We start from the raw sequence: 27395 nt of genomic DNA, 5'->3' as shown, positions 1-27395 counted from the left end.
AGCAACTCCAGTGCACGTGCGTAGAAGACCTCCGGTAAACCGATATACGTCTACGGTAGTAGCTATCGACTTTGCTAAATGTCTCTGTTAGCATAAAGTCGTAAGATGCCACGTTATGTGCCAGACCACATAACATATAAATCCCTCTTGTTCTCATGCCGTGCAAGCATGCCTTGCGTGGTCTTTTCATTTTGATCAATCCGTCGATCACATCTCCATCCACTGAGGATAATACATCGCTTAAACCAAAGGTAGGCTAGTGATTTTTATGCCTGTATGTAGTTTGTTAACCGACATTTAAAAAAAAAAAAAGTCTTGTCTGGCCTGGTAGGTAGAGTGGACGTTGTTGTTGTTGTTGTTGTTTTTTCTCTCTCTTTCTCTTGTAAAGTTCATTTCATTTCAAACATTCGGCGCCGTTTAATTTGCTTTACTATCAAACCACTTTCGCTCCACGCGTGACGTCGCATTTCACGCGAGGGCTGGGGCTTGTTGTGGCTCTTACGTCGTGACACAGTTGACCAATCAAAACCTTCGCGTCACGACGCCGGACAGCGAATGAACACTCCGTGTGTTGCGCTGAACGTGACCATTAAAGCCATCGATTTAAAAATGCAAAGGTATTCATAGCAGATCAAGGGCAGATGATTGTAAACTGAACTCCAGCTGAACACATTGGAACCAACTTATAAGGCATTTAATACGAGTTCAAAGATGGCGTATAACAGGTTTCGCTAAACTTCGCCCAGCGTTTTTCATGGAGGCACTGAAAACGAATCATGGATTTACGGATCTGTAGACCGCACTGCACTGTCGCCACCAAGCAGCATACAGCATTTTACAAAACTTCCCATTTTAATCGCAATGTCCTCAACATCATCGTTCCGCACCTGCGCGAGCAACCATCGATTTCAAGCTCCGTTGCATTGAGAACACAGTGCAGTGGCCACCATTTGCTCAACAGGGTTGACAACTGAGCGAGTTGGTAAGCATTCATTTTAAACCAGCCAAAAGACAACATACGGAGAATAGAAGCGAACAAGATGAGGCTGGAATAACAACTGAAGATTTATTGAAGAAGACAACGAATACTCGCGCTGAGATGCGCGCACACATTCAAACCAGTGAAAGGGCAAAAAGAATTCAAAGTCATGGTTAACTATCCATTTATCTAACGGAGCGAATTCCATACTATGAAGGTTAACCGACGCCTCAGCCACACTTAACATCTTTAGTTGTTAGTCCAGCCTCGTCTTGTTCGCTTCTATTCTCTGTGTCTTGTCTTTCGGCTGGTTTAAAATGAATGGACACCATTTGCTCTTCTTCGGATGAATCTAACTGCAACTACTGCAAGACGTCAACAGGCGCTAGAGTTCTCACATTTTTTTTTCTTTTTGCATATGAACGCACTTATCATAGAAAGGAAAAAAGAAACTATTGCCTCAAAAATTCGCAAGAACAATTTATCCCCGCTTCTCCGAATACCTATCCAGCACCCCAAAAATAAAGCGCAGTGTCTGTTTGGCTTTCCAATTTCCGTACCCATGTTCCCTCTTCCAGATTTCAGCTGAACCAAGGCATTCATCTTAGTTTACTTTTTTATCCCAACCGCAAAAGCAGCCGCTGAATTCATTTGCATCGTCTTCCGCAGTGGCCTCAGTGGAACGCCGTGTGTGAGAACAATAAGCGCAATCAGCACGATGCATGGAACCAATACTGTCAGCTTAAAGTACCTCGGTTTTCCGATCTCTTTGTACGTCTTTAGAAATCTAAACAATATTTGCATAAAATATTCTAATCAGGGTAGTAGGGCATTGTTTGCATTCAGGTATACTGAGCCACAAGGAAATAGTTTATCAGCAAGATGCAATGAACCACTACTGCTAGCATCAGCTTCGGCGGTTGCCAAAGGTCTTGTTGGGAATTTAGGAAACCGGGGAAAAAAAATGCGTATGGCCGTGTCTAGACTAAAGGGTCTTATAAACGAAACGCTCCCATAGACATTCACATTTGCTTCCATCTGTGTGTATTGCGCCACAAGTTGATGGTCTAAATAAAGTGGTGCTTTTTCAAAAAAGAGCTGACTGTCAGAGCGAATCATATCCTTGAACAATATAGAAGGCCCGCACCCTCTTCCAGAAAGTGCCTGCTAGAGCATTCAGATGCAACGCGCATAGCAGCATAAGTGCCGCCGTCGGCTACTCAAACAGGAATGTCTCTAGGTGGCGTTCACAGCACTGAGAAACAAACAAACAAAAAAAAAATCTCCTGTCACCTCCTTTCGGCCCAAACAGCGCGAAGTGACCGTGGGGTTTTGTTTTTTTCTGTCAGGAAGTTCTTACCGGCGCTGGTGATAGACAACGCCGCAGAATAGTCGCTGTTTTCTTTTTTTTTTTTTTTTTTTTACCAGGCGACTTATTTTTTTGTGCTTCTCAGAGCTCGAAGCAGCAAGCTCGAACCCCGGAGCCTCCGAACTTTGAAGCAGCAAGCTCGGACACCAGTGTGAGGTCGGATAGTTGATTGCAACACCAGTGTTCGCCACAGGAGCCGAGCTCTGGTTACTGCCAATATTGCGAATGCCTCGGCGCTCTGCCTTCTTTTCTGACCGCGTGCTCAGACTGACGGGGTCGCCTTGCGGGCTAGGCTGAAAACTAATACCGGCCAAAGATTACGAAGAGGTGCTTCGGGGTATTTTGGTGTGAAATATATTAAGCACGGAAATACACGTTTCCAGCTTTGCGGCGTGGGCCTGGAAGCACTAGGCAGAGGAGGCTCACATTGACTACATTCTTTCTGAAACAGACGGTGGCGGATGCCAAGAAGACAATCTTCTGATTTTTCTCTTCTGAAATCAGTTATTATGGTAAAAAATAATAATAATAATAATAATAATAATAATAAAATAGCCTCCAGGAAGCAAGTGCCTGCTATTTTTTTTTTTTTTCAGAATAATGTTTAAGCATGCCGTAAACCCTTAAGATATTCGATTTAAATTGCACAAGCTGTCCCATATACTTGAACCAAGGTTTTAAAAATTTAGAGCTCTTCGGATGTAAATAGACTTGAATGCCTAGCTTTAGCTCTAAACATTTTAAGTATTAGCAGCGTGATAGACAAAATTGCACAGCAGCTTGAGAAACCTCCCAGTATTTTTTTTGTTTTCGCTTTCCAAAGAAAGTGAACGAAATATGAAGAAAAAAAACACATGACGGGGGCACATGCGCACCGCCATTGTTCTGCTCTCAAAGGTGCAATGGATGAACAAGGTCGGCTGCAGTGCGCCTGGGGCCACGGGAAAGCGACAGCACTTAGCTCCGGTAGTAGGCGTCTGGGCCTCCGGTTTTCGTCGCATGACGAAAACCGTCGAGTGTTTCTTCTTTGATTCAAAATGAAAAAGTTGTTTTCTTCCTTTCTTTCGTAGTCAGAGACGCTAAGCCTATAGTGACTTGCACAGGGGATGTAATGTCAGCATTTATGGATATAGAGTTGTATGATGCTACTTCTGATATAAATAATTCAGACGTTCTCACGTCGTTCGTATCTTTGGTGATGCATTTATCAGAAGGCGATCCTTCCGTTATTGGCGGCTCTTTTATACAGCAAGAATTGGAGTGAGCAGTACATCAGTTGCCTCTTTAAGAAACGCTCAGTCCTGGCAAGATTTTTTTTTTTTTTACTTTCACAAAGACGTTGAATCTATATTCACTCATAACCTGCTCCCTTCGCGGTTGGTTCTGATGTAGAGTTTCTTCACTAGTATTTTACGAAATGTCACATCAATTCAATTCCAAAGAGAAGATGAAAAGCTTTCCCAGTGGGAGGCGCCAATCACGTAGGCAAATCTCGATTACCAATTTGCATTAAATTTTATCAAATCACGTATAATTCGCAAAGTCGGTTCTCATTTGTCCTCAAAAGAATTAAGTGTGGCTTGAGGCGCCATGCAGAGTAATTATTGTCCATATTTCGAGCATAACATATTATACAATCGTCCTACTATCATGGCCATGTTGCGAAGACGTTTGATCATGCCAGTAATTTATTTATTTTTTCTCCACTGTAGCGAGCGAATGTTGGTCTACGTCACTCAAGCGGGTGCTACGTTGCTACGACAACTATTCGAATCGCTTGACTGTAAACGGTAATCTCTCAAACCCCTTTCCAATACGCTCCTCCGTGAGGTAAGGCTGTCCGATGTCCCCGCGCTGCTTTTCGCCTTTTACCTGAAGCCACTTTGAACGTTCTACACAAAGCTAATATCCATGGCTTCCATGTTTTCGGCAACGATATTGCAGTGATTGCAAATCCCGACCGACTATCTTGCTTGCCTCTCTCTGCATTGGCAAGCATGGCATTGCCAGAACTGTATCCACGACAGGACAGTTTGCAGTCTCTGGCACTCAGATGCATCGCTCCAAAAGTACAGGCCTGTGGTTTGGTTCGTGGGACACAACACCGCCCCTGCGCGCAGGAATACAATGGCCACGTGCATTCCGCTTCACACATTTAGGGCAAGTACGTGCAAATAACTGGATGACATTGCCTTGCTAAGCAACTCGGGAGATGAACTACAAATAATGATTGATGACCTAGACAGGAAAAGTAGAAAGGTCGGCTTGAAAATCAATATGCAGAAGACTAAGGTAATGTTCAACAGCCTCGGGAAGGAACAGCAGTTTACATTAGGTAGCGAAGTACTGGAAGTAGTAGGCGAATATGTCTACTTAGGACAGGTAGTAACCGCAGATCCGGACCATGAAAAGGAAATAACAAGAAGAATAAGATTGGGATGGAGCGCATTTGGCAAGCACTCGCAGATTATGTCTAGCAGCTTACCGGTATCGCTCAAGAGGAAAGTATACAACAGTTGCATCTTACCTGTACTCACCTACGGGGCTGAAACGTGGAGGCTAACCAAGAGAGTTCTACTTAAGTTGAGGACAACCCAGAGGGCTAAGGAACGAAAAATGGTAGGGGTAACATTAAGAGATAGGAAGCGTGCAGAGTGGGTCAGAGAAATAACTCAAGTTACCGACATTCTAGTGACAATTAAGAAGACGAAATGGGCATGGGCAGGACATGTAGTGTGAAGAGAGGATAACCGATGGTCGCTTAGGGTAACAAACTGGATTCCAAGGGAAGGAAAGCGTAGCAGGGGGCGGCAGAAAGTTAGGTGGGCAGATGAGATTAAGAAGTTCGCAGGGGTCAAGTGGATGCAGCTAGCACAGAACCGGGTTAAGTGGAGAAATATGGGAGAGGCCTTCGCCCTGCAGTGGGTATAGTCAGGCTGATGATGATGATGATGATGATGAGCTGGTTTTTCCACCATCGGATTTCAACGTTTGACCGAGTCCAGGCCTGTAGCATCTTTCCGTCAGCAAGCATTTATTATGCGCTAACGGTCCTCCGCTGGCTAGATAATATATCAATCGTTTTCACAGGATGTTAGCGACGTGTATTTGATCATCCAATTTCTGGCCGATGCTGTTTAATAACCTTTTCAGGCTTGTTTGTGCAATGGAACTTGGCTTATAGAGCACATGTACGAGAAGCTCGTTGCCCGTTTCTTTTTTTTTTTTTTTTTTTCGATAATGTTTTCAAACGATTATTAGAGCATTTTGGCAGGTTAACTTCAAGAATCTGCTTCCCGACTTAATGGTTTGTGTCAATTTTAGTGACTGTTCTTATTTACTGGGATTTATGCAGTAAAGTTTAAGCTTCGGCTCGGTTTTTGACAGTCCGCATTCAGAATGAGCACTTAGATTCTGTTTAGCGCAGGAGCCTACACATAGAGTACAAAAGGATGTTATTTCTGCCACCATTGTATCGTTTTTTACACTTTGAACTGAACGGCCATGGTGTGCTCTTGCGGGTGCGAAAAATGCCCATTTCTCCTCACACCAAAACCTCTTTATTGAAATTACGCACCAAAGCGCTAACACCTGTTAACACGTGGTTTCATAGGATATTCTTATCTTCTGTTAACTGCCATCTGTATGGTGTATCAAAAATCACAGAACACTGTTTCGTCGGCTGTAAAGACGTTTTCTGTTTTGGGACGTGCTGCTAAGAGCTCTGAAAAAGCCTTAAATCTAAATTATTGCAATGTGTGATACCACGTACACTTACTCAAGCTGACTACGAGCCCTGTGACAGGATTTTCCTCGTTGAACTCCATAGCTTGTGGAAGACGCGCATACTGTATCGCAACATTTAACCTGTTGTTCTACCCAAATATCATATTAGCCGAATGATGCTCCAACTAAAGTGAATTTTTAAGGAAAATGACTTTCAAGCAGACTGGTTTCCACGATGTTAGCGCGGTGTGTATCTTTCCAGCCACTTTATAGTTAGGTGTCTTTTCTGTCAAGCTAGAGCAGCTCAGCGTTTAGATGAATGTTATGTAAACAGTCTGTGTATATAGTCATCCCTGCACATAACCTCGTTAATTAAATACCATGTATGCAAAACGAAAAGTGTCTCCGTGGCCTACGGGCAGCGTGTCCAACTCGGGATCCAGGGGTCCCGAGTTCGACTTTTATCTCCGTGCAAACTCGGCCACGTCACGTGGTCTCGTGACGTAACACAACCAGCCGACCAATCAGTGCTCGACCATGCCACTAATCAGCTGCGAGAGACATGCCAGTGATTTTTCGCTCACGAAGCCAACGCTATTTATACACCAGATTGTCCCCATAACGGGGCCTTTAACGCTATCGAGTTAAAGTTATTTCATTCACTACAGTTCTATTAGTAGCCATACTTGGTGATTCAGGTCTTAAGCACGTGGTAGTGCACGAAAGAGTTCAGTTAGGTGCAACCAGTAGGGCGTCGAGGCGAACCTCTAAAAGTGAGAGCTTTTTAACGTCAGCTTTACAGCGACAGTTTTTTGCGCTCTGATCAAAGGGCACGAGATCCGAAGCGTTCACAGCAGCGGCACGTTTTAAATGTCCCGAAATTGCAGCGGTGTCTCGGCAGGGAGCACAGCAACCTTGGTCCTTCTCGGAGCTTTCGAGCGCAATTCCTTCGAAACTTACGCATATAAAATGTTCTGATTACAACCGTTGCTTAGTAAGAATTCAGTGTCAGCTATATTTTTTTTCTCGCCTTCAAAATTTTTCATCGAAAATGTTTTCGTTACTAAACTTGCTAAACTAGTCTGAAACTATTGTTTTGACAGAGTGGAAGTAAAACGCGTGCCAGCAGACTGCCCTGGGGACCGCCTGCAATGTTCTATTGTAGTAACCCGCCCCCGCTTTCCTCCTTTTCCTCTTATCCCCACCTCACTGTAGATGGAAAGAAGACCCGGAGCATCCACTGAAATGACACTACAGGCGCCTTTCAGCGATCGCCCAAAGTTGGAAAGCTGCTTGAGACAGCTTTATTTTCTTTACTGCTTCAATTTGGGGTGCTTGCCTCCAGCTCTAGCTTTAATATATATATATATATATATATATATATATATATATATATATATATATATATATATATATATATATATATATATATATATATATATATTGTTGTAACCGTGCATGGTCCGCGTTTGCGCGCACTGTTGTGCGCCTGTGGGCATGGTATTGATATGTGCTGTTTGTGCAAGGGCTCTAAGTGAGCGTGTTCACATGAAGTTTTTTGTGTGAGCATGCTTTGCTTTGTCGTGGCCCTACAACTTCCAAGTTGGCCCTGTCAAGGGAATGTTAAGAGAAATACAAAGAAACGTCGCCCTGTGAGAAATAGCCGGAAGTGATTTTGTTCAACTGTTCGCCCTTCCTGTCGAGAGGCGCTATTGTCAAGTGAGGAATGCCTATTGTCCAAAGGAGACGATCGAAGTGACACGTCCGCTGACGTACAGGAGAAGAAAGGAGCATGAGGATTACGGCCATTAGAGGATTTCCCGTGAATGCAGGAAAGAGTTGCAATTGCCGGAAAGGGACAATAGAGAGATTTAGCTTACCGGAGACGTATTACGTCTCCCGGAGACGTACAGACGTAGACGTATCGGACGCCTACTGCGCATGCGTGCAAATTGATGTAGACGTATTCGGCTGACACCGGGCAAAACACGTTTTAGCTGTACGTATCGCCCATACGTAAGACGTATCGCTAGACGTACATGCAGATGATGATGATGGCTATCCAATAAAAAAAAGATAGAATCTATTTGTAATAAATACTTCAAATAATGTCACAAAAATGTCACATGCAGATCCCCCGAAGTCATCATGTTGACGTGTTAGCTGTGTTTTGAATAATTATAATTTTAGCTCACTTTTAACCACTTTGCCACCTGCAGCAAGCCTGAACAATCCAAGCCTAGTTGCATTTAATCCGTTTGTTTTGGTGCTCGCAGGTGCTCGCATGGAGGAAGGAAACAACTGCTCGTGTTTGCTGGTGTTCGGTCATGTGCTAGAATTTGCTCCTGCTATCGGTGCAACCTGCCCACGTTACGTTACATCATGCCGACAGCATCCTTCACCCTTCACGACAGGCAGCTTTTAAGCACCCTATCATGGGATGAAATTGAAGACATGCGTAGATTTCAACGGGAGCGCGATATTCCAAAGCCTCGAAGGAACTTACGTGAGCGTGGTACCCTTCAACATCGGCGCCAACAACAACACAGTGTTCAACAGGAGTTTTAGATTCTAGAAAGAGAATTTCGGAGAGCTGCAGTTAGCCCTCCTAATTCCAAATGAGGTCATCAGTGCGCAGCGTGTCAGGGTCTCCGGCTCCGAGGCACCTTGGCACAGATCGATTTTTACTTCGGTCATCTACTCTACGATATGACAAGTGGCTTGACCTGCAAGCTCTTCAGCGATTCTCCGAGGTAAGTAGCGCATGGTGTGGTGGCTGTGGTGGCTTGACAGTTACAAGCCAAATTATTGATAGCAGTGCTTTCTGCGTCAAATAAATATGCCCGCCGAAACATGTAAAGCAAAGCTGACTGGCTGTGGCATTTCAGTAGTCATCTTTGAATGCGAATTAGCGCTAATCCTGAGGTTCAGAGCTTATCAAAACAGTCTAACACTATAGCGCTTTCAAATTAAAAGCAAATAAAAAAAAAAAAGGCCGGAGCGGATTTAAAGCGATAAATTCCTTGTGAGAAGCGGGGCGGGATGTCGTATCATCCCGCGTGCACACTGCTACGCACTCTCGCGCTACTCATTGCACATCATCCCCATCAGCTTCCTTGTGTGCATAAACGCTACCGAGCCTTCTACTCGATATAACTACGTCAAAACCCTACCATTTTGTAGTCGAAAGGCACCAGCGCTCATGCTCCTAGGGATGATGGCATGGGGCCAATGCTCTCTGGCGCGTAACGGCGTTGTGTCGTTTCTAGCAGGCGAGCAGTTTTGGATACTGTAAAACATTAACGATTGCAGTTGACTCGTGCCCAGTCACCGAACGTCTGCTGTAATCACTTTTTTTTTTTTTTACATCAATTAACTTAGGCACACTTGTGCAAAGGCATATATATATACCCCTGCTCTCCAACTCGGTTGTAGAGCTTTGGGAAGGTGCTCTCTTGTCGACATCGAATTTAGTGAAACTGTTTAACGTCCCTAATGCAACCAGTGCTATGCTGCTTTTCGATCTTGCCTACTAGCACAGCATAAGGTCATCAACATAAACACTAGCACACTTGCCAGTCAATATTTTTTTTATTAAATTAGGGAAGTCAACGGAAACACAAACTGAGAAATACGCAAAAGGTTGTTATCAGCACAAGTTATTTTTTAATTTGCTTCATGTATTAGAAATACTCAACACAGAAATTTCACAAAATTTTATGCAATAATTTAAACAATGTAAGCAATTTTAGATTTGGCCCTTATCGATATAAAAATCTATATTTGACCCTATTTTGACTGAATGAAATTTTTTTCAGAGTCGTTTCTAGTCTCCTGTAAATGATCATACTGTGAATACAGCTGATGAAGAGTTGTTATATTCATTGTCACACAATCAGCAGCACTGATTTGCTCTAAAGTGAGCAAATAAGTGCTTAGTGGGCTTCTGCTTCAAGCAAAGATGTGAGGCTATTTTCTATTGGTAGAAATTAGTTGGAATGTGTTTAATGAAGAGCTATTTTAATTCAGTGCACCATTGTATTGCCGGGGAATGGTAGATGCACATAGGATGCAAAGCGACAAGACAGCGGCAAATATTGTCGTTTCGGCTATTTACTTATGTTGCTAAATGCAGAAAGCTGCTGCCAACAGGCTAAACTGAATGTAGTCTTTTATAAGTTATTTTGCTAGCTTTATGCACAAACTGCTTCGTCTGCTGCAGGCCTATGTTCCCAGTGTTTTTATCTTCTGGCTTCAGATTTTCCTGTGATCTCTTCGTATCCTAGGCAGTGATAAGGAAGTAGCTATGGAGAAGCAATAATTGAATTTACACTCGCAGTAGTCCACCCTATCATGCTAAAGCTGAGAAAGAAAGCTGTCAAGAATAAAATAGATTTGGCTCATTTCCATCTGCACATCAGCAGAATCTGGCTCATTTTTGATTTGGCACATGATTTCTGCGCAATTCCTGGTCTTTATTTACATCCTTACTGTCTCAAACCGTTTGCAAAAGTGAGATGTATATATGATCTCTCAATTACAAAAAAAAAAAAAAAAAAAAGAAAATAACCTAGCGTAGGTTCTGAATTTCGCTTGCTTTGAAAAAAAAAAAAAATCAAGTGTCGATGATAGTGTTGAAAAAATCAGGGAGCACTGCGGAATCTACACTGCAGAAATGTGAAAATCTAAGCGTTGCTGGTGCACACGGTGCATCACGTTTGCTCTCATCACTATGAATTAAATGCACCGTCATTATCATTGCTAATGTCATCACTGCTGATTCCAACTTCATTGTCATCGCTACTATCATCCTTACAGTAGACAAGGAGAATTTTGATGTGTGTTTCACGATCCCGAGCGTTGCACAGTTGGCTAAAGCGCTCGGATGGGGATGCGAGGGATAGAGGTTCGGCTCCCAGCGGAAACAGGATTTTAATTTTTTCTGATGGCATCATCATGACGCCATTTGATTGACAGCTATAGTGTGACCAAACAAACGAATGCCGACAGTATGAGCCATTAAAGATTTTCACCTTAAAATTGATGGGCCTGTACAAGGTAACGCTAGTGAACTCTTCCAAAAGCAATGCAATAAGTATTATGCTACGGCACAGTAAAGAAGGTGCACACTGAAAGATTATTTTCTCATGACCACTTAATAGGGACTCTATAAGCGATCGTTGCTTGCAGCCTCTTCAATTTTTCCTCCTCAGGCGGTGCATGCAAAGGAAGGCCCCCGTGCTCAACTGCTGGGGCTTCATCATGGCACAGCAAGGCAAATTTGTCGACCGTCTGTGGCTCAGAAGGAGGACTTCTTTGGGCACAAGTGTAGCCTGTGCAGAAATATCAGGCACTAATGTGTACCAATGCCATAGTCTGCCAGTGGGCAATTTAAAGGCAGGCGTCACGATGCAGGTAAGCCTATTCAGTCATGTCTTTATTGCAGTAACTAGCTGTAATATGTTTTTCATATTCAGGGAAGTGCATTTCCAAATTAAAGCCTAACATCTCTGCTGCGAAAATTCCACAAGTACTTTTATATTTTTTGAGTTGGTTTTTGGGAAAGGGTACTCAATGACCCACCTCATGAAAAACAGCATTTCATCTGTAAAGAAATGTGGCACTTAAGTATGTGATGCAAGATTGTGTTAGCATGTGGCATTTTATAAATTTGTAGGAAAAAATTGTATCTAAAAACTTGCAACTGTAATTACATCTCATTATACAAAAAGAACAGAGGCACCTGTGTAGACCCGCATTGGTTATATTTTTCATTCTTGCTATCGTTTAGGGATCCTCAAGGAGACGGTGCACTGTGAGAATCTGCAGAAGATCACCATGGGTCATAAATATGTGATCTATAGTGATGCAGCCTACCCCCGATGGCCTCTACTCTACAAGCTGTTTGGAGGTGCCGTACTGCAGCCTCATCATGTTGCCTTCAACAAGGCAATGAGCAGTGTTAGGAAAGCTGTAGAGGGGAGGTTTGGCAGCGTGGCACGGGATTTTTCTTTTATTGACTATTTCAAGAACCAAACTTTGAGATGGTAGCAGGTAGGGGGCATGTATAAAGTTGTGCAATGAACTGCCGAACATCTTTGTACAGCTGTCATGTGTCTATCTACTTTGTCTTGTGTCTGCCTCAGTTGGTCAGTACCTTGTGCCTTTTCAGACATAAGTGTCGGCCTACGTCCTGCGGTCAAAAAATGTGGAACTTTTTTTTTTTTTTTTTTAGGCTGCCTTTCTCAGTAAAATATGGACAAGCATGGCAAGCAGTGACCATAGTTGAGGCATTTGTCAACAGTCGCAGAATTCATCTCTGTATTCCTTACAGCAATACTTGCAGCATGCAGTGGTGCATATCTTGTAAATAGGGTAAGTGCACTAGGAAACTTGGACACCAGAAACAAGTGGACAGGAGGCTTGCAGACTCACAACTGGATTTTACTAAGTAAAGATGACACATATAAAGTGCACAAAACCGCATGCTCAATGCTATACTTTTGCTTGCTGTATATATGTCCTCTTTCGGTTAGTAAAATACAGTTGTGAGCCTGTGTACGTCCATGTCCACTTCTATTTCTGTTGTCCGTGTTTTCTAGAACAGTTACTCCATTTCCAAGATGAGCATCACTGCATGCAACAATGCTACCCAAAGATTTATGCTGTTCATTTGTTGACGCTGTTATGCCGAGATGCAGCTTTATGAATTTTTTTTTTATGTGAGATGCAGCAATATTTATCTCGATTGATTGCAGCAGTGCATGACTACTTTCTCGTTGTTCTCGTCTCACAGTGTTCAGCATGACATGGTGTGTGCATGGTGGCGTTTAGGGTGGTGTGTGATAGTGTTCGTGTTCAAATCCAGGGGTTTTTGCCTGAGTGTTGTGTGCAGCGATATGACAGCTTCGGTTTGCCATCTCGCTACTTGGCGAACTGAAAGGACGCGATGACTTTGGTTCGGCGTTGTCTCCCATGCTCCTTTGACTGCGTGACCGTCTACCGGTAGACACCTGACAGCTGTGCTCCGGACCAATGGCTTCACTTGTTCCCAACGCTGACTTTGAACTGTTAGTGGCACGAGATGCTTGTGACCGCAAATATGCACTAGACCACCAGTCTGAATGCTGTACTTGAGTTGTGCCGCGTGGGCCGTCTCTAGTGTTTCACCCGAACGGCTGTGTGTGCGTTTGTGTATTGTCTAGATTAAGGAAAGGTGGCATCTGAGTTATAAAAGTGTCTATATGTGTGAAGTGCCATCTGCTTTGGCGAACGAGGCGGCGAACCACCACAGCTTGTCTTCGTCAGGCCGTCTGACGGCTTCAGTGAGAACCTGTGCTACCAGATGCAAAAAGTGATGATGCCATTTTATGGCTTTTCACTTCATGCCGCTAATTCACAGCTCATATATTCATTGATCGCATGTACTGCTAGAGTCATTATTCAGAGTTTTCTGTACACTACTGAATTAATTGTACTCTCATTGAGCTGTCATGTTGTCATCATGCCCGAGACGCTTTGCATTGTAGCCCCACCCAGTAGTGCAGCCAGAGCTCGAGTTTTACCAACGTTGGCATCAACGAATGCCACAGATGCCCTCTCCCTCTGTTTCCGCACTCTTTTTTTTTTTTTTCATAAACTAAAGTCGCCTTTGAATCTGCTAGATTTTAACCCTGCAAAACTGTGTCTAGTCAGGCCGAAGCTATCACGCATATCTTTCTTTTGTTTTTTTTTTGCAGCTGTGGGTTTCATGGATCCTGAAAATCACTTCGTGAGCCCTTATTTGAGAAACACTAATCTATGATATGCTTTTAGCAATTACCACTATGTAACGGGACATTTTGAATTCCTTTTGGTGAAGTGGTGACCACACTAACAGTGTTTTCAACGTTGTAGCTGAGGCTCACTTGAGAGAGGTTGTGCACATATTTTTTTTTTCGAGTCATTGCATATGTTTACAATTCTAACAATGCAAATATTTCTTAAAATATGCAATTTAAAATTAGTGTAATGCCTTTTGCAGATAATTTTGGACCTGTATTTGCGAAACTGTAGCCTTAGCTACTTATGCACCATAAAATGCAAGAACAGAAACACACCGACAGCATTTGTGTTGCAAAAATGTATTTGGGATTTATTTGGCAAAGTGAACATGGTCGAGAGAGTTTTGGAGAAAATAAACTGGTGCTATCTGCAATGTGATATAGTGCCAGCATAAATAACTTTCATTCTTTCATCAGTGCAATCAGCATCTTGTCAACTGATTGCCAAGATTTCACCAGCTGATCTTCACATGTCCATCTTCACACGGGGCAGTGTTCGTCCATAAAACATCCGTGTTGTATTCTTCTACCTTCCTGGAATTAAAAGGTGCAGTGTTCACAGAAATTACTGTAAAATTAAAGCTGTTATGAGAAAGCTGGAGGTTGTTTAATTGTGCTCTCCAGCTGGCATTGCAGTGAATAACTACGCACATGATTATTCATGAAATGTCTGGGCATATGGCATACCCCTATATCATGGCACAGAAGTGCAGCAGTCTCCTTGTGAATGCACCTATCGGGGGTGGGATTGCCGCTCCATTTGCTCCATTCTACTCCAAACTGCTTTTCCTGCTCTATCCTGCTCCAAAATGCAATATTGCTTCAAAACTGCTCCAAACTGGCTGTTTTAATGTTCTACCATCATATTTAGTGCAACACGCAAACAATGTCTTTGCACCAGTAGCAAAGATATAACGCATCTAGCACTGGGCTTAATACAAACGAAATTTTTGTAAGGGAAGGAAGCATGTGGCATAATAAATATTTGTTTGCAAGTAAATTTAATATGAGTCACTGGCGATTGGAGATAATTGCAAAACAAATGCACTGTGCATGTGACGTAGCACCTCCTCTCAGCCTTTTGAATCGCCGGTGGAGAGAGAAGCAAGAGCAGCAAGCGAAGCAAGCGAAGCAGATAGGCGCAAACTACCGTGAGTCGTTCGGAAGGAAGCCGTGAGTCGTTCGGAAGGAAGCTTGTCAGACTGGAAAAACCACATGAGTTATTCTAATGGTTGTGGTCTAAGAACAAGCAGGCACTTATCGAGCCTCTTTTTCAGTAACAAGCTTGCCGGGCCTACAGCAGACAAAATCATACTTGAATCATTATGGGTTGGTACTCCAAAGATGTCACTCACTAGGAAGCGTCTCAAGAGTGTTGGAAAGCCATACAGGGCCTATTGCCAAGATTTAACAAATGAGCCCCAGCATTGCTCAAGCAAAGAATGATAGAACTATTGGAAGGAGGTAGTGAAGTAAAAATGCTGAAGGATGAAAAGGCTACCCTTCAGTGCCATCTACGTTTCCTGAAGGCACTACTGACCACTGCTCAGGAATTTATCAGCACAGGCATAGGATCAAAAAGGGATATGCACAAGATAGCAGAAATGTCATGGCCATTAATCTGAGCTCCAAATTAGTGGCATTGCTTGAGTGCATTGAAGTGGTAAATGTGACATTTGAATCTGTCAAGTCAGAATAGGCAAATGCGTTAGGTCACAAGGTCACACTAGGTGTTCAGTTATAAAGCACACCAGCAAGCATTTTGTTTGCTGCTAGTCTGCTCCAAGTTGTTGGCCGTTGTCTTGTCAGAAATGAGTGCGAAGTTGGAGAGGCATTGAACTTGCATAAAAAGGAAGAGCTCATCTTTTTCTGTCAGAAAGAGAAAAACAATTGCTACAATTATCAGAGGCATTTGACCTTAGGAACCTGCTCCAAAACATAATTCAAATGCTCCAAAACTCTTGTCTCATTGCTCCAAAGCTGCTCCAAAACTCGTCTCGCTGCTCCCAAAGCTGCTCCAAAATGTTTGAGCCTGCTTCCACCCCTGACCTATGTATCAGACCCATGGATGACTGTCTTTAGTGGTAATGGCACATACCCACGGCGGGGAATAGGCCATGGTATATAGCAAGTACAAAAGGTTCATGGACAAGCAATTGGGTATTTTGATAATTACAAATCTTAAACTAGAATTTCATGGAAAAAAATAAAGGAAAAGAAAAGGCAGTGAATTCTCATTGTAGCAATCTACCTGGTGTGATTATATAGTTGTGAACAAAATTGCTCACGGGTTGTAGGGTATATCCCTTGGCACTTGCCCCGAAGGAGAGGAGAATAAACACAAATAGCATGCCTGACTAATCACCATTTGAACGATCTAACAGTCACTAACAGTGTTTCACAAGGAAGCCTGCTTTGGCCACTGTTGTTGAAAGTGTTCATCAAAGACATTGCCCACATCGACATATCCATTAAATTTGTCGTACATATATAGGGTGGATCTGGTACATATGATATGGGCATGTCCAGAAATCTAAAATATAAATCGAGAGACAAAAAATAATTTTGGGAAACTACTGTCGAGCTCACGCCCTGAAACTCTGCTAGGTCTAATCCGACTAGCTGACGTCGCCCATGTCCAATGACTCCAGGCCGTCATCTTTGCGGATAAGTTGCCACCTACCTTGCACCTGTTGGATATTTATTAGTTTTGCCACCACAACATGCAGATGACTGTTCTATTATGACGAGCACAGATGCAGACACGTTGACAAAGCAAAGCAAAGCCTTCCTGTTAACATTATTGTTGTGGTTTCAATCAAACAAACTTAATATAAATTGTTCAAAGACAACGCTAATTATTTTCCCAGAAAAAAAAAATTTTTTTTAATCGTGCTGTCAGCAATGAGAGCCGGAACATTACAATTGTAGGCTCGCAGAGAATACTAAGTGTCACGTTCAACAGCAATCTACACTGGGACTTGCCTGTTGCTGGCATATGCAAAATATTTTCCGTGGTATTTGATGTTATTTTATGTCAGTGAACGCTCCTTCTGATGCACATTGAAAACAAATTTTTTCACATCAACCAATGCATTAAGACCACAGTGGCGGGTGGAGTAAACAATAATATAATTTTGCCATCCTTTTCTTGAGGATAAATAAAATTCACCAAATGGGTAATTGCGGTAGAAATGTCTCTATAAAATATTACTTCTGAGCTTTTGCGTTGATTATGCACATGCACAGCAGCATGCTGCAATGACCTAAGAGCTGGAAATGCATCACGCGTCCAGGCAAACATCACACAAAAGTGTGAAGCCGCAAAAAGAAAACGCATGTGGTAACTTCCCACGCTTTGCCCGATGATGAATACATTCTGGAGAGGGGTGCCTGATGGCACACCACACAGGAAGATACGGTGGCTGTTTGGGAGAAGAGACATGGCCATAAAACCATTACACTGATCCATTAGGAGTTGAGTTCTACAGATGCTGTTTTGATCCGCTGTATGTGGCATCAGACATGCCCTGTGTTTTTCTGGCAGACAGACTCCTTGTTCGACTTGCAACGCTATCGAAATGAAAAGGGAAGTTTCTATGTCTCCTCGCCTGTTCCCAAGGTATGACTGCAGGAACATTGCTTACCAATACCTTTTGATTGACTGGCTGATTGACCCGGAGAGATGTGCCGTGTTTTATTGGCCAAAGTTCTGTAAGAGGGCTGGATTGATTGTTTAAAGGTTTCTTGTGGAGTAAAAAAAAAAACAATAGCCCTGGGCAAGAGGCTCAATAGTCTACCATTGCTATGAACTTGCTTTTGACCTTTTGCTGTTAAGACCTTTGAAGTATGTACATAAGGCTGCAGAAGTGCAATCAAATTTCATTGTTTTTGTTCTCTCATCTTCGAAACGTCATTCTTCTCTCAAACCGAAGACTCAGTCATGCCACCAAATGGAGTGTAGGTTCAAAACAGTCTGAGACAAGCATAACAATACACAAAGCATTGCGATGGTCTCGTGAGTGTGCACCATGAACATGAAAATTTGTGAATAATTTGTTCTCCTACTCATTTATTTAATTTATCGCTGCTTTCATAGACCATTGCATTTTGTATAATGCACTGTTGCTGCTGCTGGTCCGTGCATAGTTTTGGCATGAATGCAAAAGCTAACAACTAGGTTCTAGTGCAGTTGTACTAAGCAGTCTTGAGTTTTAAACTATAGTAAGTTGTTAAGGCATTGAGATAAATAAAACTTTTTACAAATTGGTGCTGCTCAAAATAACGTAAATATGTCCTCACCCCTCAGGGGCACTGACTGTAGGCTTGGTGTTGACGGCAGCGGCTCCACACTGTGCAGACTTGTGGCTGTGCCATGGAAGCAAGCAAACAAATGAAAGAAATAATTATTTCTGCAGCCATGAGATCTTGGGCTGTTTTCCGGTGCATAACAACATGCACGAGCTTACTTTAGCACTCTGGCTACACCTTGTACACTGCAGTAAGAGAATCAAGACTGAACATTGCAGTGCTTTGTAAATAGCTGTAACATGTTCAACAAGAACATCGAAGAAAGTAATATAAGAAGTGTTGTCGCTTACTATTCCGGGAGTTGCCATGATTGCTTTCATCATCATGAGTCTCTCTGGGCACCATGTCATTCAGGCACTTGCAGGCTCATTTCATCTGAAAGGGAATAACCATATGAGGCACAGATTATTGGTAATTAACTTGCCAACATAATACAGGATCTAATTGTGCAGCTGAAAGTTGTGCCAGGACACTAGAACAGTGCCACGACGCAGACACTGTTGCCTTCATTCAATGCAATGGTCCTTAACAAGGATCCTTTTTTAATTTTCAGGTGTTTTTATAACACAATGAGCAAACCAGTTCAGCCTCTGCGACTTGTAAATGCTAATAGGACTTCCAGTGCCTGAATGTTTTGTCCAACAGCATAAAATATTGGCGCACTTCATTTCACGTGCTGACACAGGGACACAAGTTCATAAGCTTGGAGCAAAAAAAAAAAAAATAATAAATGACCTCTTGCAATATTTGGCTTCGGCACTGCATTCAGCATGTGCTATTAGCTAATGGTGCCAGAAGATAAAGTAAATCATCTTGCAAACAATTTTCATTTATTGTGGCTCCTGGTGGCTGTGCACATTTACATGCACATGTAAACAAAAGCAGCTACACGACGTGTATTATATTATGCAACTCGAGCCATGCTTAGGAAAAATGCTGAAATATCATGTATCTAATTCGCACAACATAAGTGGCTTTTGACTTTGCGCTGCTATTCCCCAGCAATCGACTAGGCGGTGTTCAGACGGGCGGGCCGTATGTATCGTGGGAAAGCATCATCCACCACCACTCCTACTCGGAGCGCACGCGATCGGCAGGCGCCGAGTCACTGCCATTCCGAGCTACTCGAAAGTGCCGTTTTCGTCACATGATAACTAATTGTTCCGCTCGGACAGTCCGCTGTCCAGTCCGATAGTCTGAACAGAGAAGGTAGAGGGTAGTGACTTACCAGAATCATTTTTTTTTTTTTTTCTGACGCTGGATGGCTTGCAAAGGCCTTTGCGAACGCCTTCATTGCGGAGCGAGCGCTCGTTCGCCGTCGGCGGATCCCTAGAAATCGTTGCAACTTCTTTCGACGGCGCCTTCTCCCTGCGCTGTACAGTGTATGTACAGGATGGTGGCGATCTCGAGCTACTTGCTGGTCGTCCGCCGGACTGAAACGCTTGCGCATGATGTTTTCTTGGCACGGCCGGGGCAAGGGTATTACAGCATTTGATGACGCTAATGTGAAAACGGAAGAACTATGTGGCCCGTTGCGCACAGCAGCACTCTACAAGCACTCGTAGCACCATCCCATCGGCGCTTGGCGGCTTGGCTCCATGGCTGCTGAAATCTCGTGAGATCTCGCGAGATTACGGCAAGCTGGACGTCACGCGGCATACGTCTCCGGAGTACGTCTCCAGCGCCTGTACGTATCGGCAGTTTTCACGCATGCGCAGTAGGCGTCCGATACGTCTACGTCTGTACGTCTCCGGGAGACGTAATACGTCTCCGGTAAGCTAAATCTCTCTAATGCTGGGAGCAGTATTCGTGGCGCGCACGTACACTTGGGTTTCTCAGAAGGAAATCCACTTGCCGGAACCAATATAGCGAATCCTCGCAGAAGAATCGAAATTTACCTCCTCGCCGTTCCCAAGCTCTACCCGCCAACAAGTGACCACGCCCGGCGAAGCAATACTGGACCAGTCAGTGCATCAGACCATCAGTGCAGTGATGTGATCGATTGGTTGCCGATATCTGAGGGGTGTGCCCTGGAAATGATTGGTCAGCATCTTCAGAGAGGGGCTAGGCATAGGGGGATTTAAGGACGTTGCAGAGCACGAAATGACGCTCTGAGCCCTGGGTAAACGGCTCATCCAGACGCTTCTCGCTATGAACTCTTAACGCTTGCCATTTTGCTGATATACCCTTTTTTCATGTAAATAAGTTTTCTCAAAGTGCCATTAAACCTCCTTGTATATATTTTACAAACTTCGAAGATTCAATCCTTCATCAACTCGAAGTCTCTGCACGCTACCAAATGAAGGCCGGGTCGACTTAGTCCCAGCGTCACGACAACTGGTGACCAGCGTTGGGATCTGAATCTACAAGCCACAACATCTGGTGATTGGAGATGGATCAGAATCTACAAGCCACAACATCTGGTGATCGGAGGTGGCATCTGAAGCTACAAGCCACAACATCTGGTGATCGGAGGTGGCATCTCAAGCAACAAGCAGGAGCAACAATCGGCCCATGTGTGGGTGAGTGCTTGGCTTTTCTTCTGATGTGGACCAGGTTCTAGAACAGGGTTAGATTTTAGAACTGGTAAAAAGTGTTGAAACGCCTTTAGGTTTGGTAGTTTGCACAGTTCTTTTGGAAGTAGCCGACACTCGGAGAGATCATGGACCTACAAAAGCTGCAGAAACCGGAACTGTTGCTATTGTGTGAGGAATTGAGAATTGATACAAGTGGTTTGGCACGAAAACCCTTGATTTTAAAGGCAATCTCTGATTTGGGAACCGATGATGAGGAGCTCAGTGAAGCATGGAACCTCATCGGACAAAAAAAAGAGGAGCAGCTCGGATAGCAGAAAGAGCGGGAAAAAGAGGAAAATAGGCGTGAGCGTGAAATTAAGAGAGAAGCAAAAAGGCTGGAGCAAGAAATTGAGCTCCGGAAATTAGAAGTAGAGTTGAGCAAGAGGTCGGGCAATTGTCCCCAGCTAGCGGTAACTCTTCTCAACAAGGAGGCAGATTTCAAGATGCCAAAGTACATGCAGCCATATGTGATATCTGTATCTGGCTAACGTTGAGCGAACCTGTGAAAAACTGTCCTTCCAGCGAGACACTCGGTCTCAGAGATTATTGACGGTTCTGCCCTGCGAGGCAGCGGAAGTTGTCGCGCGGCTAAGCAAGGAGGACGCGGACAACTACGAGAAGGTCAAGGCTTGCCTTCTGAGAAAGTATAGGCTTAGCGCCGAGGCATTCAGACAACGTTTTCGGAACGCTACTAAGTCCAGGGACGAGAGTTACCCTGAATTCCTGTACAATTTAAGAGTTAATTTGGGCGTGTGGCTAAAGGGCACTGATTCCTACAGTGATAGGGACGCTGTAGTCGAGCGAATTCTTTTGGAGCAGTTTTATAACTGCCTCCCAGAAAAAGAAATTGGTTACAGGACCGAGGCGGCATTAAGTCGGCAACTGAAGCTGCCGAACTCATTGAGGAGTACGCTTCGCGCCGACAATTCAGCAACCCAGCAGTGGATAGGCCCCGCAATCCCATGTTGAGTGTGAATAACCGTCAGGAAAGGCACTTTGCTAGAGTTGCAAACGAAGAAAGGAAGGCTTCTTCAGGCAAACTCCCTAGAAAGGACGGCAGTGAGAAAAGTGGGGAAGTGACCAACGCGCAGAACACAAAGAACAAGCTTCAGGCTAGGAAGCCGCTCACATGCTTTAGGTGTAATGAGCAGGGTCACATTGCCGTCAACTGCCGGAAAGAAAAAAATTGCTTTCTCGTATGTCAGTGACTGCGATGAAAACATGAAGCTTTTGGAACCCTACATGCATGACCTAGTAGTCAACGGGAAGCCTTGCAAGGTACTGCGCGATCCGGCCGCAACGATGGATGTTGTCTATCCGGCGTATGTGTCGCCTTCCGACTATACAGGACAGTGTGCATGGATCCGCCAGGTAGTGGAGGAACAGAGTGTGTGCTTGCCAATCGCGAACGTGGTCATCGAGGGCCCTTTCGGCGAGTTAACAACCGAGGCTGCCGTTTCAGGAAAGCTTCCTAAGTGCTATCCGTATTTGTTTTCCAACAAATCGGACATGCTGCTGCGAAAGAGGGGCATCCTTTTCGGAGACAGAGTTGTGCAAGCCTTAACACGTTCAAAGGCGCGAGAATTAGCTACACTGCTCATTCCAGAAAATTCCACAGCGGAGGAAACGCCAGTTAAAACAGTGGTCGATGCGGAAAATAGCGGGTCAGAAAACTTCGAGAGCGAGGCATCTCAGATAAGTCAACTTGAAAGTGAGCTTGATGAGACGCGGAATGAGGACGTTCTTGAGAGTAACCTCTTGCCGCCAGTGTCTAGTAATCTCACGAGACTTCTAAGTGGAACCCGAGAGGACTTAGCTATGGAGCAAGCCAATGATCCCAAGATACAGGAGATAAGGGAGCGCCACCGCGCCACTAAGACAGCAAAGAATAGTTCTTTCGAGATGAGAAAGGGAGTGCTGTATCGCTTATTCAAGGATAAGCGCGGAGTAGAACGGGACCAATTAGTCGTTCCCCAAAAGTACCGCGAAGACTTACTGCGACTTTCCCATGGCAACTCATGGTCATGTCACCTTGGAATAAGGAAAACAAAGCAGAGGCTGTTGCAAGAATACTATTGGCCTGGATGTTTTAAGGACACGGAAAATTTTGTACGGTCATGCGACACGTGCCAGCGGGTTGGAAAGGCGCAAGATAAGTGGAAAGCTCCGATGGTGTTAGTACCAATCATTACCGAGCCGTTTCACCGGTTAGTAATAGATGTAGTTGGGCCACTTTCTGTGACAGAGTCAGGGTACCGTTATATCCTCACTATGTTATGCCCAGCCAGAAAGTTTCCAGAAGCTGTTCCGCTGCGCGAGGTGACGTCCGAGAGTGTAGTGGATTCGCTGCTGTCAGTGTTTTCACGAGTTGCATTCCCTTCCAAGGTCCAAAGTGATCAGGGTAGCGTTTTCACAAGTGTCCTCACCACCTCATTTCTCGAGCGATGCGGCATTAAGGTAGTGCACAGCTCGATCCACCATCCGCAGAGCAACAGCGTAGAAAGATGGCATTCTGTTCTCAAACGCGTCCTGAGGGGACTGTGCTATGAAAACAAGCGCGAATGGGATACCTGCCTGCTGCAGCACTTTTCGCTTTAGCCCAGCCGAGTTGGTGTACGGAAGGTGACTGCGCTCACCTTTGCGAATGGTGCGCGAAGCCTGGGAGGGGCGCGGAGAAGACCCAACAGTAGTAGAATTTATTCTGAACCTCCTGAATCGCTTACATAACACTAAGGAACTCGTTGAGGCCAGCATGAAGTCAGCCCAGGCTCGTTCCAAAGTCTAATATGATAAGTCAGCCCGTCAAAGGACGTTTCGTATGGGGACCAAGTGATGTTGCTGAGAGGTTCAAAGCAGAATAAGCTCGAAGTACAGTGGGAAGGACCCGCAAAAGTCGTTGCAAAGCTTTCTAACACAAACTACGCAGTGAAAATCCCCGGTAGGCGTAAATAAGTGCGCATTTATCATTACAATCTTATGAAGCCTTATGTGCAGAGGGAAGCCGTGGTAAATCTAACGTTAAACCTTGCCGAGGATATGGGTGACAACTTGATTTGCCTCAGCGGAGAAGAAAGCAACACACAGGAGCTTTTAAGAAAAAAAAAACTGAGCTTTAGAGAGAGGGCTTATTGCGCGTCAGAGAAAGAGTGGGCTTGCATTGTATGGGCCATTCAAAAATTGCAGTGCTATCTTGGAGGGGCCAAATTCACCGTAGAGACGGACCATTGTCCCCTGGCTTGGCTGCAAACTGCGACATCGAAGAACAGTCGCCTTCTGAGGTGGAGCTTGATTTTACAGCAGTACAATTTTGAAATAAGATACAAAAAGGGGAAGTTAAATAGCAATGCGGACGCGCTTAGCCGCTATTTTAAGCGGTCCGAGGTGCTCCTCACCATGTATCCAAATTGATACTCAGGGTCTTTTTTTTTTTCGTGCGCTTGTATATATGGGACTATGTTAAGCAGCACGTTTGGTTTTCTAGGCATACGTGGGTCCTGAGCGTCTTGAGTGTGGGCTTTTCTCGGACAACGATGGCAGTTTTCTTTTGACCTGGTCTCTTCAAACGGGAGCCGAGTGCTTGCTTAGACATGTGGTTGAGTTTCAGAGACAGCTCAAGCAATTTGACCTACGACAATCAAGACAACGCGACAAGCGACAGCGAGCTTCAAGCGTTCATTGTGCAAGCCATTAAGTCGTCTCTTCATGCAGCAGCTGCGACTGCTGCCCTCCGTGACTCTTCTGGCGAGGGAGGAGGCTGTTGTGACCGTGCATGGTCCGCGCTTGCGCGCATTATTGTGCGCCGGTGGGCATGGTATTGATATGTGCTGTTAGTGCAAGGGCTCTGAGTGAGCGTGTTCACATGAAGCTTTTTGTGTGAGCATGCTTTGCTTTGTCGTGACCCTACAACTTCCAAGTTGGCCCTGTCAAGGGAATGTTAAGAAAAATACAAAGAAACGTCGCCCTGTGAGAAATAGCCGGAAGTGCTTTTGTTCAACTGTTCACCCTTCCCGTCGAGAGGCGCTATTGTCAAGTGAGGAATGCCTATTGTCCAAAGGAGACGATCGGAGTGACACGTCCGCTGACCTACAGGAGAAGAAAGGAACATGAGGATTACGGCCATTAGAGGATTTCCCGTGAATGCAGGAAAGAGTTGCAATTGCCGGAAAGGGACAATGCTGGGAGCAGTATTCGTGGCGCGCACGTACACTTGGGTCTCTGAGAAGGAAATCCACTTGCCGGAACCAATATAGCGAATCCTTGCAGAAGAATCGAAATTTACCCACTCCCCGTTCCCAAGCTCTACCCGCCAACAAGTGACCACGCCCGGCGAAGCAATACTGGACCAGTCAGTGCATCAGACCATCAGTGCTGTGATGTGATCGATTGGTTGCCTATATCTGAGGGGTGTGCCCTGGAACTGATTGGTCAGCATCTTCAGAAAGGGGCTGGACATAGGGGGATTTAAGGACGTTTCAGAGCACGAAATGACACTCTGAGCCCTGGGTAAACGGCTCATCCAGACGCTTCTCGCTATGAACTCTTAACGCTTGCCATTTTGCTGATATACCCTTTTTTTTCATGTAAGTAAGTTTTCTCAAAATGCCATTAAACCTGCTTGTATATATTTTACCAACTTCGAAGATTCAATCCTTCATCAACCCAGAGTCTCTGCACACTACCAAGTGAAGGCCGGGTCGACTTAGTCCCAGCGTCACGACAATATAAATATGGAAGCCATTGATACCTGGTAAGAATGGCAGGACTTATTTCTTTTGAAAACGAAAATAAAATGAAACGAAAACTAAAATACGAAGCGAAAATAACGAAAATAAAAAATGAAAATAAAACCAGGGACGGCCCTCGACCTATCGTGCATCTTTTCGTCATCCGTTTGTACGTTTTCCGTTACCCGAACTCCTTTCCCGAGAGCAGGGACGCTTTTCTGGCTTTGCTTATTGGTAATATTTTCTTTTTAAACTTGTCTCAAAGATCACAATACAATGTATGAGGCAGGCAGTAGTCCCATATTTAGTTACTCGGCGGTTTTAAGCGCGCTTTCACAAGCAGTTTCCTTTCACAGTGCGATTACGCGAAATGTCCGAGCGCTTTACTTTCTGAAGCCGGCTTGTCGGTGCGTGCATGACAGCGGGGTCAGACGACAGCCGAAGAAATATGACGGGACAAAATGCGACGCCCCACCGCTTGTCTCCCGCCCGTTTCTTTCCTTCGTTTGACGTCTGGTTGCACTATTCCACCCAACAGCATTTGCTAAGCTAACTTGATTATGCACGTGCCCGCCTCTTGCGAAAAATGCCAGTTCCATGTCGTTTAGTTTAGTGGCTTATTAGATTAACTGCTGCTGCTGTCTATAGGAGCTGTGGGCGGATTAATAGGTAAGAACGTTTCATTTATTTATTTATTTTAGGCAGAATTTGGAGGGGGGGGGGGGGCTACGTCTGCATTTTTTTATGATCAAGGAACCTTTGGAAACGTAGCAGCGTTATTGTTTCGTTCAAGCACCAAAAAAAGGAAGGAAGGAAGGAAGGAAGGAAGGAAGGAAGGAAGGAAGGAAGGAAGGAAGGAAGGAAGGAAGGAAGGAAGGAAGGAAGGAAGGAAGGAAGGAAGGAAGGAAGGAAGGAAGGAAGGAAGGAAGGAAGGAAGGAAGGAAGGAAGGAAGGAAGGAAGGAAGGAAGGAAGGAGGGAAGGAAGGAAGGAAGGAAGGAAGGAAGGAAGGAAGGAAGGAAGGAAGGAAGGAAGGAAGGAAGGAAGGAAGGAAGGAAGGAAGGAAGGAAGGAAGGAAGGAAGGAAGGAAGGAAGGAAGGAAGGAAGGAAGGAAGGAAGGAATAGGGTTACGCTATACATTTAATCACTACAAACACAACATCGCATATAGATGTCGCTTAAAGCCTTATATTACTGGCTCTTATCCATTAGCCATTAACATGCGTACACTAAACCGTTCACGGTATTCAAAGCAAATAGCTCATCTTTCTTTTCGGGCAGCAAATCCGGCTCGACTGCGTTTTCGAGGTATCGCAGCCAGTCATACAAGCATCAAATTTTGTTAAATAATAAAATTTATTTCCTGTCGACTTCAGTCAATCCAGCTGCCTCTTCGACGGAAACATGCATAGCTATAGCCTCGCCGCACGTTTTCAACAGTTCAACGCTTAGTGCGGCCCACGTCGCATCGTTCGTTTTGCTGCCTAAGCAGATAGAGCGCCAAGGGTGCGTTATTCAGGCCAAAGAGGTTATGCATAAGCAGGAAATGCGGCCAAATTAACGCTTCTAATTTGCCAGCTGCCGTCAGGTGGTGCTGCAGTCACTGAAGCCTAGTGTTTCGGTATATGGGACACTGCACTACCAGAGCAATATTGAAGCCTAGGGTGCATAGATGCCCTCGCCTCCTACTGATCGTCTACGTCACTGAAGTGCATTTGTTTTCAACAAGTTTTCACCCACTCCCGAGAGGGCTCCGCATCTGCTCTTCTGGTTGGGAATGCTGGTGCCTGTCCGATCGCTACAAATGGGCTGACCGATAAATCATCATCATCCTCACACAAAATAATCATAGAGAATCGGGATGTTCGGTTCATCGCATTAATGTTTTT

General features: G+C 44.5%; 2 protein-coding genes and 1 long non-coding RNA gene across 3 annotated transcripts in view; 1 reads left to right on the top strand and 2 right to left on the bottom strand.

Moving 5' to 3' along the window:
• Nucleotides 1–4407, bottom strand: part of LOC146205687 (uncharacterized) — a 105961-nt gene extending 101554 nt beyond the window's left edge. The window contains exon 1 of the mRNA XM_084607604.1: nt 4326–4407. Within this exon, the coding sequence (XP_084463730.1) occupies nt 4326–4407 (82 nt within the window). The remainder of the gene's footprint in view (nt 1–4325) is intronic.
• A 3755-nt stretch (nt 4408–8162) lies between these two features.
• Nucleotides 8163–12062, top strand: LOC146205686 (uncharacterized). The gene is made up of 3 exons (XM_084590347.1): nt 8163–8827; nt 11288–11489; nt 11866–12062. Exons 1-3 carry the CDS (start codon nt 8784–8786, stop codon nt 11929–11931), a joined length of 312 nt encoding a protein of 103 aa, XP_084446473.1. The 5' UTR covers nt 8163–8783; the 3' UTR covers nt 11932–12062.
• Nucleotides 12063–13772: 1710 nt separating this feature from the next.
• Nucleotides 13773–18904, bottom strand: LOC146205685 (uncharacterized). The gene is made up of 3 exons (XR_014704240.1): nt 18499–18904; nt 18200–18265; nt 13773–14431 (listed from the first exon to the last, which is right to left on the bottom strand). It is a non-coding gene; the product is annotated as an uncharacterized LOC146205685 (long non-coding RNA).
• Nucleotides 18905–27395: the final 8491 nt, after the last annotated feature.

This window comes from Amblyomma maculatum, chromosome 1 (assembly GCF_055883805.1).
Source record: "Amblyomma maculatum isolate TAMU_Amacu chromosome 1, ASM5588380v1, whole genome shotgun sequence".
NCBI classification, from domain to species: domain Eukaryota; kingdom Metazoa; phylum Arthropoda; class Arachnida; order Ixodida; family Ixodidae; genus Amblyomma; species Amblyomma maculatum.
Note: the sequence above shows the minus strand (reverse complement) of the source record. Positions and strands in the feature narration are given on the sequence as shown.